General features: G+C 46.6%; 1 protein-coding gene across 1 annotated transcript; it reads right to left on the reverse strand.

The window, feature by feature from the left end:
• Window positions 1–15640: 15640 nt before the first annotated feature.
• Window positions 15641–19371, reverse strand: INS (insulin). The gene is made up of 2 exons (XM_065755739.1): window positions 19170–19371; window positions 15641–15777 (listed from the first exon to the last, which is right to left on the reverse strand). Exons 1-2 carry the CDS (start codon window positions 19354–19356, stop codon window positions 15641–15643), a joined length of 324 nt encoding a protein of 107 aa, XP_065611811.1. The 5' UTR covers window positions 19357–19371.
• Window positions 19372–21989: the final 2618 nt, after the last annotated feature.

Genomic DNA, 21989 nt, shown 5'->3' on the forward strand with positions numbered 1-21989 from the left:
AGGAACATTACACTGCAGATAGCTGGAACAATAGCTGCCTCCACCCCAAACTCCAGCCCCTGGCATTGCCTGACAACAGGGCCTGAGTAGAGCCAAGGCCATGGCTGGAACTGCGGCAGAGAGAGGGAGATATAGAGAGAGAAGGGCTGGGAGGAGCACAGCTTCCACCCCAGCATCACGAGAGCTCCTGGGTTCCACCTGAATCCATTGAGATGCCCAGGGGATGCCCATCTGCAAAGCCCCTGATGGCATGGCCCATTGGAGCCCACCCAAGCAGCACTGGTTGGCCATCTACACATGGCCAAGTTTTCCAGAGGCAGAGGAAGGGATGGGAAAAGCTGTTGCCAGGCCGGACCTTAGGCAAAGATGTGGGCTTTACCCTCCACCCATAAACCAGAGCTGGGAGAGGTCACCTAATCCCAGCTCAACCAAGGCATCCATTGATTCTCATTTGGTTTATTTCCCAACAAGCAGGAAGGGAATTTCTTGGCATTTGAGTTGCGTGGTTGATGCTCTGTGCCTGCAGCATTACAAAGGTACCCCAATTTGTAAAGCACCTCCTATTCTCCTTTGTCAACAGTGAGGACCACTGGGAGAAATCAGACTATGCTACTGATGTGAGACCACAGTAAGGTGGGGGCGATTCCTGAGTTGGCATCTCCTGTCCTTGAAGATTGGAAGAAAATGTCACCACAAGTGAGAATGGACAGTGATCAGGATGAGTCCTAAATGCAACCGTTTAATGGCAGGGAAGTAATCTTAGTTGGCCAAGAGCATTTTTCAGCAGCTTTAAGAAAGTGATACCTTTTGTTTTGTACAGCTCAAGAGATTGGCAATAACACGGTGTCCTTGTGTGCCACTAAAATATATTGATCTCAGGGCAACTGGAACTGTTTGAACGGGAGAGATTCATTGGCAACAGGGATGTGATATATGTGAGGTCCCTGCATGAAATTGAAGTCAAAGAACTCTGAGTGGGAGAAATATTTCACCTGGGGCACGTGGTCAGCAAAGAACAAGCAAGAGTGGATGCCAAGAGGGTTTGCTCAGGTCTTCTGTGTCTGTTGCTGTGTTGTTATATGGGCAGGTTCATCAGCAGATGACCTTCTTTTGGCATGTTCAGGGGGAAAGGGGACTCTTATAGCAAATCCTGCCCTGGTCTGCCAATACCTTGGGGCACTCCTTGGACTCGGGTGCTCAGGAGGGTCACTGGCAGATGCACACTAAGGACCTGGATGCTGCTGAACACAGCAAAACTGAAGTTCTTCAGAGTTCAATTATTGCACTGCGCCAGAAGAATTTGTGACAGCAGTCAAAGGCACAGGTGTTTTCACCCCTGTTTATATGGAGGACAAACCTGCATTTTTCTCCAGACTGAACAGACTTGGTATTCCTGTAGCATCTTTTAAAACCCAACGCACTGTCTGCAGCGTGGCCAAAGCCAGGAGGCTGAGGGCTGGGTGTGCCAGAGGGTCAGATCATCCCAGGGAGAGAGGGATGTGTCTCCTTTCTCCTCACCATCTGTGGAAGGGAAAGCATCTCTTGGCCATCCTCAGCTGCCAAAGTGGTCACCTAAAAGAGATTTCTGAGGAGGGTGGGATAGGGTAGATAAGGAAGAATGCTTCCCCTCTCCTCCGTTTTGTTGTTGTTTTTTGCAGAGGGAGCCTGGAAGGCTCCGAGTTTTGTCTGATTATTCATGTAAAAAATGTTCAACAAATACAGTAGCAGAAGGAGAATGGGTCTGTGCCTGTATTAACAGCTAAGCACATCACAATGTTTACCCCCCTCCCCCCCTTTTTTAAGCATTTTCATGGCAAGGCTCACAGGAGTGTCATACAGAGGAAGAAATCCAAGCTCCTTGAAGGATCAGGAAGAGCTCCAGCAGGTACGAATGGTTCTTCCAAGCATCAGGAGATGAGGTTGGATTTTCACAGCATTGTGCAAATAAAGGGAATTATGTATTTCCTTCTGGAGCAAGTTCATACACTGTCCACGCACTGACTGTGCTTTGGTACAGTTCCTTAGAGCTTCTCCTTGGCCCCCTGAAGCCTTCCAGCTCTGCCGTGGCCTCCTGCACTCCCAACCAGTTCAGCTCACATATTTCAGACATGTCCCTTTACTATTCCTCAGAAAATCAGACTTAAGAGCCAGAGGGAAGTATCACTCTCCAGCAGGTTGTTTTCCTAGATGCCCAGTGCAGGTGGTGGCACTCCACACAGATGGTGATGCATCGTAGGGAATATATGTGGGGCCCTTATTGAGTACAGAGAGGCGGAGTGGTGCAGATACATCTCTGTTGTGTAATTAATGGCCTTGGAAAAAAAAAAAAACTCAGCCTGTTGGCTAAGCCCGAATACCTCTGAGGGGTTCAGGAATCCCAGCTATGTATCTTTCAGGCATTTCTTCCTCTTTTTTTTTTTTTTTCTTCTTTTATTTTTTTTTCCCTCACATTGCTGCTGTGCTTTAGTGTGGGTCTTTGTTTGCAGCTCTTATTGTCCTGGAGTAGAGCATTGGGTTGGGAGCTTCTCAGGGCCAGGGCTTCTCATATTGGGGACCCCCATGACTACCTTTGCTTGCCAGCCCCAACTGGGATTACCCCTTCACTTCATCAGGCCAAAGGGCTTTGGGGTGGGAGAAATGGTTTGAAGGGGTAGTGAAGATCTCAGAAGAAGGAAAGATATGGGGCTTTGATCCCATGGGCAGGTGTCTGTGGATACAGAGAAAAGGAGAAGCAAGGAGATCATACATGCTTTCCATACCCCATGCACAGCCTCTCTGTGCCACAGCTTTGGGCAAGTCACTTGTTTTCCCCGTGTTTTGCATCTCCATCCATTGGCTAGGTGTGCAAATACATCTTCTCCCCTTTACCTTGCTCCCTTAGGGGCTGGGACCAACCTTGCTGGAACTGAGCCTACTGATGCCTAGAGCTGGAAACAGTCACATGGGACTTTGCAGTAGGGTCCCTATTGCAGGTAGCAGGGGAACACATGTCCCAGAACACATTGCCTATGCCGGGGGTGACGGACACCGTCATGGGGGAGCAGGAAGCGTGCACTGAGTGGGGTGGGTGATTTGTTTTCTGGCTCAACCAAGACGTTCAAAATCATAACCCAGGAGGGGAGGCAACAGCACTTGGCAAACAAATTTACACTAAGTGCACTTCCCTGGAAATGTTTATACTCTACCGCTGAGAAATGTGGCGATAGAGCAGCACGGCGCCAGCGGAGCAGAAGATGCTGCGTTGAGCCAGCTCCCAGCCAGGGTGGGCTTGGGGGCACAGGGGAAGGTGGCAATGGTGGTATCACCATCCCCACCTAGCAGGGGGTGTTCACCTCAGGACAGAGGGCTGAGGGACAGCAGTGTACCCTTTAAGGTTTGGAAGTGTGTGGGGATGGTTTGGGGTGAGGTGGGGTTTGCTTTTGGGACATGATAACCACTGGGACCTTGTATACTCAAAAGCCTCACCTCTATGGAATCCTGTTGGCCATCAGGGCTATTTGACCTTCAAGGAGTGGTCCGTAGATGGGGCTGGGATCTGCAAGTAATATCACAGTGCAAATAAGTATTGTGTGATCCTGTGTGATGGAGAAAGCTTTTTCATGGGGCTGGTTGCATTCCAGCAAGGAGGAAAAGTCTGTGGACAGAGACACGAGGGCTTTGTAGAAGTCCCAGTGCTCCTAGAGCTGGAGACCTCACAGGGTGCCTACCCTAAGCTAATTGCTAATTACTAGGCAAGTAACCCCCACAAAAAAATACATATAGCTTTTAAAAAGAGCACATAGTGGGCTTACATAGCACGCGTGTGCACACATGTATTTTTGTGCTGAGGGGGTAGAGAGTTCTTGGCTAAGTAGGTAGAGCCAAATGGCAGGTGACTCAAACGCTACCCCTATTTCTGTCCCCATTTCAGTGATGCCACTGGGGGTGACTCACTTGCTGTCTCCACATCTCTTCATCAGCTGAAGATAACTCCTACTGGGATACAGCAATCCTGGTGTGCTTCAGCATCTGGAAGATCCTAAGAGGAATGACACAGAGTGATGGGAAGCACAAGCATCTTTGTGCTATGAACATCTCCATATCTGCTGCGGGGCACAAGCCTGGGAGAGAGCTGGGGAAGGTCTAAAGAAGTTTCTATATACACTGTATAAATATATATTTATGATGGGCAGACTCTGAACAGGGTGGACTTTGCTAGCTTTCAGCATCAGAAGTGCTAATCCCATGTGCTGGCAGCCCCAAGTGTGTGTGTGGCCAGTGTGTTCTCAGCCCTCCACGAAGCCCCAGAATCAATGGGCAAAGGGTTAACTGAGCTCCCGAGGCAGGTGGGAGCACAGGTCAGGCTGAGTGATATCGCAGACATGTTATTTGAAAAGCTAAGAAATTGTGGAATTCCTCACCTAATCCAACTTCCCCACAGTTTAAAGAAAACTGCAGCGCAAGATATGTCTATGTCTGAGGGAGACCCCCCTCCACAAGCCTTCCCCTCTATGTTCTATGCGTGCCTATATGGAGTTCATGCTCCAAGCCACCTCCTGTCCTGCTGGGCTTCCAACCACTGGGATCTCTGTCCTGGAAAAGCCCCTGAGATGCAGCAACGCCGTGAGAAGCCAGGTCCTTTGCTCCAGCACAGCAGCCCAAGGAGCCAAGCAACTGTATTGCTTTTGTATTTAATCAAAGCTGGTTTCAGCTGGAAAAAAAAAAAAAAAAAGTGGGGTGTGAGGCTTTAATCTGGAAAGTTTTACAAATGGAAAAAGGCAATGACTAAGAAGACTTCCAGAAAAGTTTAGGGTTTTTTTTTCTTTTTTTTTCTTTTTTTTTTTCCCCCACAACATTTCCTATCATTTCTTCATAAAATTTATTTTACGGGGTTCTGTTGGAAAATGTGTTTCTTGCAAAAGGCAGGTGTTGGCAGAGAAGCCCGTCCTCTGACGGGTGACTGTTGGTCCTCTCCTGACCATGGTGGCCCTTTTCCAATCTGAACCATCCCGGCAGGACTGTGGGCTGCAAGAAAATAAATGCGTTTTCTTGTGGAGGGGACACGCAGCCTGATTGCTGAGGCTTGCTGAAGTGGTGGTGGGACCATGATGTGCTCCTCCCTTGGCTCCTGGAAAGCTCTGTGGAGTGCTCAGCTTCGTGGAATGCAGTAAGTAGATCAGTGATACTTCCTAGTTAGAGAAATGTGCACAATAAAGGGTGAGAAAATCAGCTGGTTTCCCTTAAAGGGATGAGGGGTGAGCTCACTCTGGGAGTGACTGGAAGGTTCCTGGGCATTTCACACCTTATATTTAGGTAGGCAGTCCTCAGCCAGTCCTCTTGCTGACATTTTCCTGCACAACAGGATGTGCTGCAGTGCTGCAGGGAAGTGGCTGGAGGGCTAAATGTTGCTTAACCCCACAGAGAACCACTTAATGCCTCAAACCATGAGAGCTGAGGGTGATTTCATCCATCTCTGTGAGGTTCATCCATCCCAGTGAGGTTCATCCATCCTGCACCAAAAGCAGTGTCAGGAGCAAGGAGAAATACATGGCGAGAATGGAGGAGGAATGTCCACAGACCTCCTGGCACTGTGTTAGCTGGGAAACAGTTAAAAACACTTGTACAAAGAAATTTCTGGTAATGGTAAATCAGTGGGAATTGATTGACTCTTGCATACCCCACCCAGCTTAGGACATCCCCAGCTATGAGAGGTGGTGGTGGTGTAGGACTGTGGATACCTGAACATGATTAATGATTAGCAAGTGGACTAGATGGTCTCCAGAGATCCCATCCAACTTCTGAGATTCCATGCTTCTATGATTATATTCATGGCAATTGCATCCCTATTGCAAACCTGCCACTCGTTTTATTTCTTCCAGGTGTGTTTTGTACAGAGCTTTCCAAGTCCAGCAGGTAGATCTTGGCAAATGAGAAGATTTTTTTTTATTTGTTTGGCCTAGAAGTGAATTGTTTGGAATTTTTAAAGATTTTTTTCTTTTTTTTTTTCCCTTAGTTTTCCTTAAAAGCAACCATTTCAAGTATGTACAGATCACACGGGTGCTTTATAGTCAAAACAATCACAGTAACTGCAAGAGGTGCCAGACTGGAACAACCTCTTATGCACTAATCTAATCAAAAGGAAAGAAGAAAAAAAAGGTGCTTTCAAGAGATAGATTGAATTCCATTGTCTTTGCGTGTGATATGAGGAGAAAGAGAAAAATCTAGCAACGGGTAGCAGACATCCCCTACAAGGAACTTTTAGAGGAACCATTTTGCAAAGATGAACATTGTCATTAGGTGACAATTTGCCTGAGTTTCCAGAGTGTTTCAAGAGTTTCCATCCCAAATCCCACTGAGACCCTCTCGTGTGTCCTGCCCCAAACCAGACCAGTGTTGGGGAGGGCAGTGTACCCAGGGGTCCTTCCTGCACGCAGCAATACAACTAGGGGCACTACACCTATATGGTGTATGATGCCCATTTTACAGCTGCTTTCTCCCACTCCTTGCTGCCTTGGAGACCCGCTTTAAACCAGCAACAGCACCACCAGGGTATATAAAGTAGAAAATGAGTCACTCAGAGCCTATTCTCCCACTTCTGGGATTCTCTTTCACACCCAGATGGGGAGTAATCTCCCAGGGAAGGAGGTAGGATACGTGTTTAGGTTTTATTTAATCTCAACATCCAGCTTGGGATGTTGGTGCTTGGCTTTTAAATGAAGTAATTCTAAAATTCAGATTTTCTAGGTGTTACCGTCAGGTTCTGGTCTCAGGGGAGAAAACAGCTAATGGTGGAAACCTCAATCTTCAGCAGTCGCTTTGAAGGATTTGCCCTGGCTTTTCTGCAGATCAGAGAGACCAAACCTGGCTATCCTGGGGAGGGGGGAAGGAGATGGCAACACTTGGCATAAGTCTTCAGAGCTGCCACCATCACGGACCCAGAAATCTTCTGGTTCTGCCTCAGTCACCAAACCCAGCCATTAGGTGCTCGTCACCTCGCCAGCCTGCAGGTGTTAGCACTTGCTATTCCCAGCTTGCTGTAAACGAGGCAGCCTTGTGTTTTGGAATTGTCCACACTATGAGCAAGCACAATTTCTCCTCTCAGATCTTATGTTAAGTGCCTATAAGCTGGAAGTGTCCAGCATCACTGGGTCAAGAGATTATCATCTAAAAACCAGGAGTAGTGCATGGTGTAGTTGTATGAGGCAGAAAGTGTCTTCTGCTGATAGTGGGCATAGGTAACAGTAGGAGAGATTTTTCAGTGATGAGAGGGCCACAAGATTTCCCACAGCTGCTGCCAGAATAAGCATTTAATGCTGTGGTGAGCAATCAGCTCCCATTTAAAAGGCTCCATGCAAGCAATGCAGGTCTCCTGCGTCAACAACAGCTGAACCATCTCACTGGTAGGTGTCTCTTGTTCATTAAAAAACCTTTCTGCTGCTGCAGGTCTGACTTCAGTTTCTGTCTCCCATCACACGTTTGGCTGCTGTGTACTACAAGGGGCTTTCTCATGTCTGTTGCCTCAGAAGTAACATTTTTCGTAGCCTTTTTGTTATTGATCACAGTGCAGTGAGCTGCCTTACTCCCTGGCAGCAAGGTAGGTTTCAGGCAGGTGAGGTCATCCCTGCTGCTCCTTTCTGCTTCTTCCCCAGTTTCCTTTCATCCTTGATGTACTTTGCATTGAGCATGTGGCTCATTGTCTTTTATCAGGCTTTGCAAGGGGTGTTAATCTGCCCAAGGCTGTGCTCGTGGAACTGGAACGTGCGTGGTGTCTGAAGGAAATGCCCCCAGACACAGCGTGATGAAATCTTCCCCAGCACTCAGGGCTCTGCTCTGCCCGTGCTTTTGTGACATATTTATCTGATCCACGTCAGCATCCCCTTGTGGGCTTGCCCTAGCTCAATCCCACAGACACCTGGCTTTGTTACATGGCTCCCTAATCACTGATCTACATGGAGACAAGTTTCCAAATTGACCGTTTTTGCTTGAGGAGATTTCATTTAAGCACCTGGGGGATCTGACTGGTTAGAAGAGGATGGGGCTGGTGTGCATTTGGGTAACTAATTACGTTTCTATTATTGTATGTGAACAGAGAGGTCCTCCCCACTGCTGAGGCACTTCACTGGAGAATAACTTAGACCCTTTTCCTAAGCCAGGAGACTGTTACAGATCCTGCCAGCTGGTAAGTCTTTAAATCTGCTGGAGTGATTTATTTATTTTTTTTTTCCACTCTGTTTGTCCTAAATCTGAATGTAGCTGTGCTCTAAATACTTGGCAGGTGGGCATCTGTAAGAGCCCAAACATAGACCTGATTAACAGGGCAAATTTCACTTGGGGTTGCTCACCCATGTACCCGAGATCTCCAGAGGGTTTCCCAGCAGGTCTGTGCCCCGTTGTCCTGTAGCTGAGATCCCATTCCAAATCCAGGCACAACCTTTATTTCAGCTCCTGTTGTCCTGATAAGGTTTTCAGATGTTTTCCCAGTGCTTCCCGAATTGTCCCGCACTGAAACACTGAGCGCTCCCTCTGCTGGCTAAAACACTATTTCATAATCACGCATCCACACTATACGCACTGAATAGGTACTGGGAGAGGGTGCAACCTTCCCAGGGCAGGTGCCACTTGTGGGATGCACTGAAGTGGTGGGCAGCAATGTCCCTGTCCTCGTCGGTGGGGCAAAAAGAGCCAACAGCATCCGATCCAGACTTGGCCTGAACCAAAGTTCCCTGACATGGTTTCCAAGCGCAAGGTGTATAATCCCAAATACCTGCATGATGGAGAGTTGAGGAAGCAGACAGTGCAGCAAAATGGGGCTGGTGGTTACCTTCCCAAAGCCCCATGGCTCATCCCATTTGCGTGTGGGTACTGGCAGCAGTAATGAAATGTAGGGAGGTAACCCAGCTCTGCTTGAAATGCTAGTATTTCTGTTCAGGACATATGCTCTGGAAGTCCTTCAGTGTCAGGGTGAGGTGGAAGACTTTCTTTGGGGATGAATGCTTGGCTATCGTGGGCCTAACTCTAAGCACACTCAAAAGAGTATTGCTGGCTCAAAAATGCGTACCTAACCACCCCAAAGCACTCTGTAGGCATGTGTTACACCCAGGGAAAATTCCCCTAAAGATGATTTCTCAGCCCAGCTGAACCTGCAATTACCACGCTGGGATGTGCACACTGGAGAATGTGCTGAAGGGAACACCTCAGCTTCAGGATGTCTTCTCTTGGTGTATCACAAAATTCCAGATGTTATGGTTTTATGCTGTAGCAAATCTGATGGCTTGTGCTTATAATGCTGAATTTCCTCTCTGCCAGCATTTTCACTATGTAGATAGTGAGGAAGTTGAGTTACCTGATATTGCAGCACGTGATACAAAGTCACGGCCCCTCTGTGGTGGAAAATTGGCACAAAATGAAGTTTTTATTCTAAGGAGCTTCCTGCAGCTTCTCCCTCTTCACCAGAAATCCTTCACTGCGATCTTCCTTCGCACGGGAAATGGGTATGGGGCCAGGAGAGGCACAGGCACCCATGCTGTCCCAAGTCAGATTCCCATGTCTTGGGCTTCTTCAAGAGCCTGGGGTTTCAGAAACTTGACCTAGATTGGAGAAATACTACCTTTAAACAAATATCAGAGCAGGAGCAGCAGCAAATTGACTCACTGTTGCTTAAGATGCCTGCAAGAACTGGTAGATGGTCAACTGTTCCACATCTTGGCCAGCATTACTGCTGGGGTTGACAGGTTATGTGCTTGCAGCACTCCAGCTGTCTCCTTGCTGCTCCATGGCCTCGATGCAAATCATTGCTTCAATATGACACGCTGAGCTCCGGCAGGATTTTCTCTGACCTTGCATTAGCTGGACTTACTCACTCTCTCCAGCGTTTTTGGATGTTCCTGATGCTGCTTGCTGTGCCCCTTGCCTTGTCCCATACATCTGCAGACAGAGGTGCAGGATTCAGATGCAAGCTGCCCTGTGCTCTGTCCTCTGGAAGCCTTGAGGACTGCAAGGGGAAGGAAAGCCATGGCAAGGATCCGGCTTTAGCAGATTCCCAGCATTTTTGTGGTGCCCTATTTTGGTGACAGAGCCATGGGTAATTGCTGTGCTCTGGACAGATATGTGAAACCTCGGGAGCTTTTCCAGATCGTGAGGACTGCGTAGTCCAACAGGAGAGACAAATTCCTCGGGTAAGACTCCAGAAACCAAAGCTGCTTTAGGAAGAAACTGATGCAAATAGCCTTTTTTGGATTTGGAGAAGGTGCAGTGATGGATAGCAAGAGCCAACATGACTGACTAGAAAGTTGTTCCTGGTGTATTGTTATTAAATGGAATGCACAGCCAGAGCAACAGCCTCAAGCACCTCTGCGCAGGGTGAAGACTAAGGGAAAGCATCTCAGAAATGACACTGGGGGGGCCTGCAGCTAAAAGCATAAGGAAAGATCAGAATGGTATCAGTGCAAAGTGTCCCTAGTGTGAGGTCAGCAATCTCGCAGATGCAGAAGAGCTGCTGGAGGAGCACTTCCCAATTTTTTCCCCTCTCTTTTAGGGACTGAAACTCATTATTTCAAGCTGAAGTGTCAGCATTTGGAAAAGCATGGCCACTCCTAGCTTGCAGGCTCGTAGAAAATGACCAAAGAGAAAACAACTTAAATGCGGTTTGTGCCTTGTGTGTGTTTTCAGTCTAGGAGTAGATCAGGTCCTGAGCTGCTTCACTGTGTTTTCGCTCACCACAAAAATCAGCAGGAGCCAATAGGGCATTTAGTAGGGATAATTTTCAACAGCCTCCTGCAGCGCTCACATGCCAGGTAGGAAAGCCAAAAGGTTGGGAGTGCAGCACATCTGCAGCCCCCAGTGATGAGGACAAGCTTTCCTATAAGTGGCAAAAAGGATAGCGAGTTTAGAAATGTTTCCACTGAAACTTCCACAGAATGGTTTATCGTCAACAAGAGGCGGGTGGTGTCATTTATATTTGATTTTCCGTTTTCTGATTAGAAAAGAGGAAGCTGGGCTGTTTTCTGACAAAAAGTTACATTCCAGAAATTGTCGGTTCTGTAAAATATCCTTCCCCTGAAAAAAAAATCCACCATTAAAAAGGCCAAATAACAGCAACCTGGAAATCAAAAGCCAAATTCATTTCCATTATCCATTTTCTTCCAAAATGGGAAAACATTTAGTGGGAAATTTTAGCAAGAGCAACCATGTGCATCCTGGAAATCCTGATATTTACTGGGCATAAAAATAAGTTTAAAGAAAAACCATATTTTGGCCAACTCTTTCAGGAAAAGAAAGGAGCTCTGTGCAGCCCAAAATGTTTGTCCATATCCCTGAAGCTGGTTGGGGATGGAGGGAGAGGATGAAGGCTCAGATCATTTCCTTGTGCACTCTGTGCACTCCTATGGGGTTGCTTAGCTTCCTGTTATTGTCCTGGCTCAGCTTCCACCTCTGCTGCCCAATGGGTCTACAGGAATGTGGGACCAGGCTGGCATCACGCTCCAAAAAACTGACTTCCTTCCCTCAGGATCATTCCCCCAGTGACAGTGAGCTGATGTTGACTTCCCAGATCAACTTATAGCCTGACCTGAAGCTTTCTTTCTGCTCCAGGTGAAAGGAGAAGCAGCTATATTTTGTTGAAAGATTGCTCTAAATCAGAGGGGATGTTGGTATGGTGTGGTGATTTCTTATATAAAATTAACTTGTGAGTTTGGGGGGTAACACAGAGCGTTCTTTCACCCCAGAAAAGGAAATAATACAGTCAGATTAACCTGGGGAAAGTGGGAGCCTTCCCTTCTTCTCCAGACAAGCGTTGGCAGTGCAGCCCAACCAGCCACCCCAAGGATGCTGTTAGTCATCACATGCTGCCATCCAGACACTGTACTTTTCCTCACAGCAGCTCTGCTCGGGCCTGGATCCGTTTCCATTCCTTCAGGAATCTCTCCCCTTTCCTCAAAACCAGAGACCGTGTCGGGAAGTGTTCAGGAAACAGGGGCAACTTCGGTCCTTTCTTTTCTGGGCAGCGTTAACAACTCCGCAGCCTGAAGAATTTGTCTTGCAATCCCCTCTGCGGCTCAGCTTTCAATTCTCTATTCAACCAGCATGAATGAAGCAAAGCCTTTATTTGCATTCTCTTCAAATTGCCCTTCACCGCTAGCATGAGACCTTTGGAAGTTTGTTGCAAGGAACAGCAGAGCCAAGATATTTCAGCTGGGCATGATGCCCCACTGCTGCCGCAAAAAATAAAATAAAAAAAATCACTTCAAAGCAACTGCTGAGTCAGAAAAAAACAGGGCTTGGATGCATTCACTTCCCAAAGATCACAATGCAAAGCCCCAGCGGGAGGAGGAGCAGGGAGGGAGGTCAATGGAAGCGGCATTCCCTGTCCCTGAGTCACTTCTCCTTCAGGAATTTGGGAGATCTGGATTCTCCTCAGTACATCTGCTGGTACAGAGGGCTTTGTAAAGAAATCCTACGAGGATGGGTGATCTGCAGTGCTGCCCATCCTTGGTTTTGGGGGTGAAGACTGTGCAGCAGCCCAAGCCATCTGACAATATCACATTTTCAGGGTAAGGAGCTGTGTGCTCCAGTGCAGAATGTCGCCTAGGGTTGCCTTCAGGCTTCCTTCTCCAGTGTGGCAGAAAAAGGGGAAAAAACATCTTTGTTCTCCTTTGGCCTTCACCTCACTGCTGCTCTTAAAAAGCAAGGAGCTGGCCCTGTCCAAGCCCTTTATGTTATTTCCAGTTTTGAAAAAGCAAAGTGTCTGCAGAAGGATTTTTATTATTATTATTTGAGATTTTCTGCAGCTTTTAAATTGATGCAGTGTTTGCTCCTGCACCTCCTGCCACATGTTGCACACAGGATCGTTCTTTCTTTAGGGATGAAGGGAATAAGGGACCTGCTGCGTTTTATTCCCTAATGCACAAAGGTGGAGGAATGATGCAGCACAGCCACCAGCTGCCATCATGGGTGAGTCACCAGATGGGTACCTGGTGTGTCCTACCCCATCTACACTCCACCTTGAGATTTTGGAATAATTCCTACTCTGCATTTGCTCAAATCTCCTGCTGTTTTTCAGTGGAAGGAAGGAGTCCACTCTGGGGTAATACAGATCCTTGTGGTTTAGCACATGGTCTTGCCAATGGGATGTGGAGAATGAAATCCCCTCTGCGATGGCAGCAGAGTACCCACACTCCTCACAGACCTGCACAGAGCCCAGACTACCCTTCCTCCTATTTAATCCAGCCTTGCTAAAACTGGTCCAGTCCTGCAGGAAGTGCTGATGTTGATGAATCAACATTTTCCAGCTAAAAACGTGGCATTTGCAATTTCCCAACAAGTCATAATTGAGAGCATTCAGAAAAAAAGCAAACAAACAAGCAAGCAAACCAAACAATAGCAGAGGGCAGGGAATGAGCTGGGCATCTCCAGCCAGCTGCCCTCACTGGATCATTGCGCCCGTGGCTGCAGCAGCAGCCACCAAAACTTGTTTTTTTGCAACTTCTTTCTGGTGGAAGCTGGTTTTGGCTTAGCAAATGCATGCTTTGGCTTTCTTACTTATGTTTGATAGGTGTGCTGTGTATATTCCCATGCCATGATCTGGGACCCCAAAGCTACTAAAATAGGATGGCCCATCTTAGGTGTTTCTATATTTGTTACCGATTTCTTGAGGCAAGTATTTCACTAAACCCTCTAGGTTTCAGTGACTCTTACCTGGCTTCTTGTTTATCTAAAGCCAGTGCAGGGCTATGAGCTTCCAAGCACTGTGTCTGCAGGCAGTTGGAAATCTCAGACTTGGATCTGACCCTCCCGCAAAGGTAGAGACCATCTGAAATTTGAAGTCTTGATAGAAAGGAAGACCCTCTTCTTGTCTTGGCTGGAAAATTATGTAGACACATATGGCCCTCTAGACATGTTCTTGCAACCTCCCTTCTACCCCCACTGTCTGGTAGTAAGAATCACAGCAAAATATGTGGTGCTTTTGAGAACATGAAGAGGGGTGGAAGTGGTGCGTGCTTTCCAACAAAAGCTGACAGGTTATTCAGTAAATACAGTTATGGAAATGTTTCCATCCATAGGCTGATCTTCCCTTAAATTGCGCCAGGACCAAGATCTTTCATTACAAATTTCTGCTATTGAAAGACAGTGGGATGAGTGGGTGGAAAGTCTATAGTAGGAAGAAAGTAGAGTACACCCAGCACCACAGGAAAGGCAGAGGTATTTCCATGGACTTTGTGGCTGTTTCCGTTCCTGTAGTTCAGCTTTTAGGCAAGTAATGTAGCAGTCATTGAGGCACTGTCATCTCCTACACCACCACTTTCTCTTCAATTTTTTCTTACTCCCATCTTTTGTCATCATTAGACCTGTACAGTTTTGGAAGGGGCTTGGTGTGGAAATCTCAGATTGGCAGTAGCAAATCTCAGTTTCATCACAGAAGAACTCCTTTGCTTACTTGCTGTCTACAGATCCTGGCTACTTACTCCAGGATTTTGGTTGTATGCGGTGCAGAATAAATTCCAGTGACTCCACCACGTTATAGATTTTCAGCTGTGAAGGGGAACAGTGCCTCAAGATCTACAGCAAGTGTTAGTTCTCTTGAATCTACTTTCCCTCCAGACCTTGCAAAGGAGCTCAATCACAAAACCTCTGCCTATGAGCTCAGAGTGGCTTTTCTTTGAGATGAATGTGCAGAAAGTTGAGATTGCAGGTGCAAAAACAGGAATGGAAGTTTAAGCAGCATGTGTCAGCATCTCAATAATCCTCTCTGTCTGAGTGCCTGGAGGTGCTTTGTTTCTGTCAAATTTCAAGGCTTCTGCAAATATCTGCTTAAATGAGAAAGGAAATTTGCGGTGTGAACTGATTGTTGGCAGCAAGGGAAAGCAGAAGGCCGTCACGGAGGGCAAGCATCTGGTCCAGGACTGATACACTCAAAGCACAGCCCCGAGCATCAACAGTGATGGATGTTGCACTGGTGGCAGACAGTTCAGGGAAACTCTTTTTGGTCAAAATCTGCTTTCTGCATCTGATTTGTCAAATACTTGCGGATAGCAGGCACGTCCCATAGTAAGAACTCTGCCTGGGCCGCTGATGAACAGAAGGGAGAACTGGACACACTTTACAAATTGGTTGTGGCACTCGGCCATGATTCTTCTTGTTACAGTTAATAGATGACTTAATTCTTTGCTTAATCAGTACTGTTTCCATTACACAACTGAGGAAGTTCCGTCTCCCAGCCACCTTGCTATATTTAGGCTGTGAACTGCAGGAAGCTGACCAGCATGGTGTTTTTGCATGTGTTCCCCAGTAACTTTTCCCTAGAAAGAGAAGTCTCTCTCAATGCTTTCCTCCCTTTCTGCCTCATCCACCAGTCACCAAGGGTAAGGGATGTCTGAGGGTCCCTTCTGACTGTGCAGCCTGCCTCTTTCTCTTGCAGCTAGTTTGGGTGTCTAGAGATGGGTGGCTCCGGGGCCGTTTAAAACTGTCTCCTCTGAGCACAACCAGCCAGCCCCTAAAGCAAATGGTGGTGTCACTTCCCTCAGAAACGGACACAGAGACAATGGATACGCAAACCACGGACACGTGAAATGGCACAAGTCTTCCCATAGATCAACAAGGTTTATTCAAATGCTTTGAAGGTGCGATAGAGTTAAGTGCATGTCTGTGCCTGCTGCCGGCGTCTTGGCTAGTTGCAGTAGTTCTCCAGTTGGTAGAGGGAGCACGTGTTGTGGCAGCATTGCTCAACAATCCCTCGCTTGACCTTCTCATACTCCTCCTGCTGGAAGGGCAGCACTCCTACCTCACCACGCAGGGGACTGCTCACTGCCAAGGGAGAATAAGGGAAGTCAGGGTTCATCCAACACCAAGGCCAAGCCGTTGTGCCCCATGGACACCCCCTTTTCAGATACCAGGAGTGTAAGCCAAGACCTGCCTGGGAAATGGGGAGCACTTGCAAAGGTTTCTCAAAGCTGATGCTCTCAGAGCACCTCAGGTTCCCTCTCTGCAGATAACCCTCTGCTTTACAGGGGAGACACGTGGAGTGGACAAAAGGATACAGGGGCTTTACCAGGAAAGGCATGTGGAGACAAGGAGAAATCCTGCACGCTCCCTGGGACGAGCAGCTCATAAATAAGATGATAGATAGTTAGCCTGCTCAAAGCAGTGAGTTTGAAAATTTGTGGGCAGAGCTGTTCAAGTTTTAGATGCCCAATGAATGCACAGAAAATGGCAAATAAAACAGTGATTTTTCTCCTGTAAGAATAAAAGAGCCACTAACAACCAAAAGATAGTGCCTGGAAAACAAGACTAAAATGTGGTTTTTAGGGAAGCAGAAAAGCATAGCACAAGATGCAAAGTCCCTCAGCACCTGAAGTGTGATACAATGAACAAGGCACCTGAGTAACAAGAAACCATTATGCTAGTTTGCTAAAGGGAAAATTTAGAAAAGATTTAGCCCAATATTAAGTAGAAGAGGAAATAGCTAGTTGATGTTTTGTGATTTGTTTTCATCCTTCAAGCCAGCTGCAAGCAGACTGCAAACGCAACAAACTCATGTGACAAAGAGGTAGTGGCTCAGGCAAAAATCCTAGAAAAAGAAGTAAAAAATCCTCAGATATTTTCAGCCAGGTTGGCTCTGATGAAATTCTCCATACAGCATTTAAGGAACCCAGCTCATTCATCATGGTCTTCAGAAGCAAATCATCAAACAAGTAAGCAAATAGCAGCTTGTCTTGCTTTTCAGATCAAATCATGGCAAACTCCTCACTTGCCTTCTGTGACATTACCTTGCTTCACCTCCAGAGACCACTGGGACTGTTTCACAGAGCAGTTGCATATGCAGGAGAAAGATGCAGATGCAAGTGAGATCGATGTGTGTTAGGAAGAGGACTGGTGGGAGAGATGTATCATAGTTAGGGGAGGTAGGTATTGTTCTATCTTGAAACTGGAGTTAAAATGATTAGGACTTGGCAGGAGTTTCTTCTCCATCTATTCAAAAATCTTCACTAGTGGCTCAGAAGATGGAGGAGAGAGTTTGTTTGCTGGGTGATAGAGGACCTGAAGCTGAGAGGGACTGCAAAAACCTATCTCCAGGAGAAACAACAGTCTTGTATTACAGCTGGTGCATTAAGCATCTTGGCTCCATCTAATTACTAACAGCATGCTCAAGGACTTGCTGGACTAACTTGTCCCACCCACTTGGGAACTTGCACAGCTTGCTGTTGCACTTAGCTGAACAAAACCAGATTATGTTGCTGTATATTTCCAGATTTCCCTCTTCCTATAGGTGCTATGAGCAGCATTTATAAAAGCTAGTTGAATGTGGGACATGACTGGTGGTAGCGAGTGGATATAGCAGGTGGTAGAGGTCTGCCTTGGGAGAAGCTATGATAGCTGGGGAAGATTTGGACTTCTAAGCCATAAGAAGGGCTGTGGTCCTTACACAATGCTCCCATGTCTGGTTTTCCCACACCTGCACTTCTCAGTGATTGCAATGCTGAGGAGAGGCAGCAGTGGGTCTCTGCATGGCACACTGAACCCCACACCATTCCTAAGTGACAGCTCAGGAAGGAGATTAGCAGCAAAGTACAAAGAAGTTGTGCTTTTTAATGTTATGCCTCTCTTTTGCAAATCTGTTTCCAGTCTCACAGTTAAACTGCTGATAGGAGCCATTCACTCTGCCCACAGCTCTGCTGAAGCTTGGGCTGGATCACAAGTGAATGCAAGAAGCATAGGACAGGCTCTTTCCCTGGAGAAAATGTTCAAAGAGTAAGTTTAGGAGTTTTGAGAGCTTGTTGTAGGCTGGTAGCTTCCAGAACCAGATCAGAAAGGCCTGCCTTGGTGGGAATAAGCTGCCTCATCTGGGGGCAGGGCAGGTGGCAAGGAGCTCTGGGCTGATAAAAGTGTTTCCTGTGTTACAGATTTACAGAAGAGCTGCTCTGCTAAAACAAAAGGCAAAGCAAGGAAGCCAACCTACCGCATTTCTGTGGGGGCTGCAGGATATCAGCTTTTTGTCCTCTTAATCTGCTGTACAAAATAAGGTAAAGATGGACACTGACTGCATCACAACTTACTCTGGTTAATCCATTTACCACCGTGAAATAAGAGACAATATAAAGCTGTGGGGGGCTGCAAGCCTGCTGAAGGGCAAGATTAGTACTCAAAATTACCTAGGAAACTATAGAAACCCTTTGAAAAGATGTGATGCTGTTCATCAAGAAATGGGAAAGATGTTAGAGGAAGGCAGGAAGATAGTGTTGCACAATCAAGGCAAGGAAGGGGTAGAGTGGGGTGGATTGCTAGTAGTGGTCATGCAAGGACTGCTGATCCAACTGAGAGGTGACCAAGGCATCCAAGAGAGACAAAGCAGGTTTGGTGCTGCTTTGAAAAAGACAATGCCTCTGAATAGGAACATGGTATGAAAACCATACAATACCAGTTTGCTTTCTCTGCTTGTAGCTGGCAAGGCTTTTCCAGTCATTGCTGTTCCAAAAAGGTGTGGGCCAAATGTGGAACAGTTTGCATGGACAGAGAGTTAGAATATATGACCTAAAAGGGAATTCTGGGGCTGTGGAGGGCTTTTGGCTCACAGGAGGTTAAAATAAGACATGGAAGCGGTCTTGAAACAGTTTGAAAATCACCTATGAAGGAGGAATGATAGAATCTTCCTTTTGTCCACTATGGAGAAGATGAAAAATAGTTTATGGTAGGAAACATTCAGGTTAAATATTATGAGAAAACAATGAAGAAAAAGTCAGTTAAGCTTGAGAACAGTTTCAGTAGGCAGGTTTTTATGACCATACTTGATGTGTCATAGAACAGGATAAGAGGTAGTGTGCGTCAAGAAGAGGCGCAGAAAGTGCAGAACTTCTTGAGTTTCTTCCACCTTTTTTTCTTGTGATCACTCCCAGGTCAGTGTAATTGCCACACAAGTGTTGGGATAACATGGTTGTCATCCTCTCTCTACCAAGAGAGAAGCAAAAAATTTGGAGCTTTCTGTGACAATTCCTTCTGCCTCATAAATCCCCGTTCCCTGCTTGCCTTCCCAGCTGCCTTTTTAGCCTGAAGATCTTTAATGGGCGATATGATGCTGTTGGTATGTTAAAGGTATTCCTGGCATTCCCCATCAAGGACATTCCTTGCGTCACCATCAAAGATAGGCAGTTGCTTTTTGTATCACATAGCATATGACTGTAGTCGTGATCAACCTGACTTACCTAGAGGCTGCTCGACATCCCGTCGGGCTTTGGGGGAGTAGAAGAAGCCACGCTCTCCACACACTAGGTAGAGAGCTTCCACCAAGTGGGAGCCACAGAGGTGCTGGTTGGCAGCTGCATAGCTGGTCCCAGGGCCAGAAAAAACAAGGAGGGCCAGAAGAGGCAGTGATCGGATCCAGAGAGCCATGGTGATCTGGGGGAGCCCTGGGGGTAGGAAAGAGAGAGGAGACACAGGGAGGTTTACAAGAGAGGAATAAGTTGTCATCAGGCATCTTATGTCCCTCAGCTCCTTTGACGTGAAAGCAAAAAAGCAAATGGACCTTCTAAAGAGAAAAGGAGTATTTTGCACATCAGGCTTTGAAAGTCATAATAAATGATCAGTTATAACCTGAAGCCTGTCTCCGTCCGCGTGTTCACACCAGTGCTGGCCTCCCTGCTGTTTTCTCATAAAGAGACAAACCAGACTCTAAGATCTATGTATGGAGTGGCTTTTCATAGCAGAGCCTTCAACCCTTGAAGGCATTTAAATGTTTAAATCCAAAGGCTTTTATTAGTCAGACTCAGTGTATGCAGAGAACCTCTCTCGAGCTGAGCAGAAGAGGCTGCAGTGTGAAAATCTGTCTTGGGCGTAAGTGCTAAGGAAAACAGAGCTCACCCTGGAGCAGGGGCATTGGTGCTGGAAGTCACCTTGCTGAGCCCTGTGGCATACCTGCCTAGGAGAGCAGAGATCAATTGTCACTTTCAGAGAAGAATCCCACTGCCAAAGCAGAAGGGGCTGTGCTTTATGCTGACCCCAAACAAGAGTAGTGTGCTCAAAGACCCGAGAACTCATTTTTCTGGACTATCAAGCCAGCTCTTGTTACCAACGGCTAGATCCACTAAAGAAAGCAGCTACACAAACCAGTCAGAAGCTAGAAGGAAGGCAACTGAACTTACCCAAAGAAGAGACAGCAAGAGATGGAGAGAAGTTTGCTCTGAGAGATGAAGACTGGTAGAAATTTCCCCATTCTCTTTCCTATATTTATATGATTTACACTAGCACAACTGACACAAGAGCTAGGACAAGCCCCACCTTCTCAGTGACGATCTAGCCAAAATTTTTGCTGCTTGTGCACATTAATTTCCCTAAATGTAGCATCAACAGGTCTTTAGGCAAGTTAAGAGAGAAGCATCGCTTTGCAGTTTCCGTCTCATTTCAGCTGACCTGCTTTTCCTTACCGGGAGCTCTGTCCTGAGCCATCAGTGACCCTTTTAGCAAGAGATAATAGTGCTATTACAGCCGCAGTGATTACTAACGACACTAATGCTGGCAATAGGCACTGCTGGCATTGAGGTGGCCAACAGCTGTTTCTGAAATGTAAAATTGAAGGCAAACATGTTAATATGTTTGATGAATATCACTTTGGAAAGTATGCAGCAATGAGACCGAGCTGTCAGTGCGACCATGCTGCTGTCAGGTGCTAGAGGAAGGAAAACACATTACTGCATGAAGCCCTGCTCACTGCCCACGTGGAGGGTGGTGAAACACGTGTCCTAGGCTTGGGCTGGGGGAGGCAGCATCTACGTTTTGCAGGAGGCTTTGGATGGCTGTATTAGCTCAGCGTGGGGCCAAAATCAGACCATTTGAAATTTGGTACTCTGCTGTTGAGTGCAACAAGAGCAGCCTCCATATTTAGTGAGAGCAATTGCGGTGCGCTCACATTTTCTCATGTTCATGGAAGTTAAAGCTGGCTCATTTGAGCTGGGCCTCTGATACTGATATATTTTTTGAGAGCACTTGCTGTGGTGGGCTATTGAAATTCAATATCCTGTTGGGGAAATTGGAGGTGGTTAACAGAAACCAGGAGATAGCTGGTTATCTCCATTCTGTCTGCTCCTTCTCAGAAACAAATTCTTATGGCCATGACCTCATAAATTCTGTCACTTCACCTTTCCTTCAGAAATTAAGTTACAAATATAAGTTGCGTGGTCAGCACTCATCGTTGTGAAGGAGACCTTAGAAAAATGGCTTGTGTATTAATCAAGTGCAGTGATGTCTCCTGGTAGTTCACTGAAGGAGGGCTTCAGTGGAGAGAGGTCATTGGTTTGCCAAGTCTGTAATCCTGATGGACACAAGTCCCAGATTCTGGAGGTGGTTTACAGGAAGGGACCACATCTCTAGTGATGGTGGCTGTGAAGGAAAAGGCAAAGTAGATTCTCAAATTTTGTCTACATCAGCTTGCAGAGAGGCTGAAACAGCTGAGATTTGTGATTCTTCATGATTTCAGTGTGTCCCAACTGAGACACCAGCTGTCTGAACTCCATTGCCTGCTTAACCTAGAACATGCCCGATTCTCTGTGCAGAGTGTAAATCAGAGGAATTTCATTGCAAAAGGCCGAGGTTTGATGCAGACTCTCCATTTCTTTCATTGCCCAAGCAATTCCTGCCAATTACTTCCAACAGCATCTAGGAGGTAGGAAGTCCCATTTACCTCTGTCATGTCTTTGAGCTTGAAGTATCGTATGTTTGTTAAAAGGACCATGACTGCAAAAAGCCAAGTGAAAAGTGCTAAATCTCTGATGAGTACAAAGGGAGGGGACTCATCTCCTCAAATGGATGTGACAGAAGGTTATCGGTTACATCCCATGCCATGTAGGTCTTTCATCCTCTCGCTAATAAATCCAAATTCTGATGCTCAACTACAGCTAATAGCATCTGCATGGTGTGTAACACTATCCCTGTCTCTCTCCCCCTCAAAAAAGATACTTGATGTACTTGAATGACCTAGTGCTATATCCATGAAGAGGGTCTCAAGTTTCAGGGAGATAGGAGTACTCAGC

This window comes from Cyrtonyx montezumae, unplaced genomic scaffold (genome assembly GCF_038088225.1).
Source record: "Cyrtonyx montezumae isolate F1298 unplaced genomic scaffold, pur_monq_1.0 scaffold_10, whole genome shotgun sequence".
Classification (NCBI taxonomy): Eukaryota; Metazoa; Chordata; class Aves; order Galliformes; family Odontophoridae; genus Cyrtonyx; species Cyrtonyx montezumae.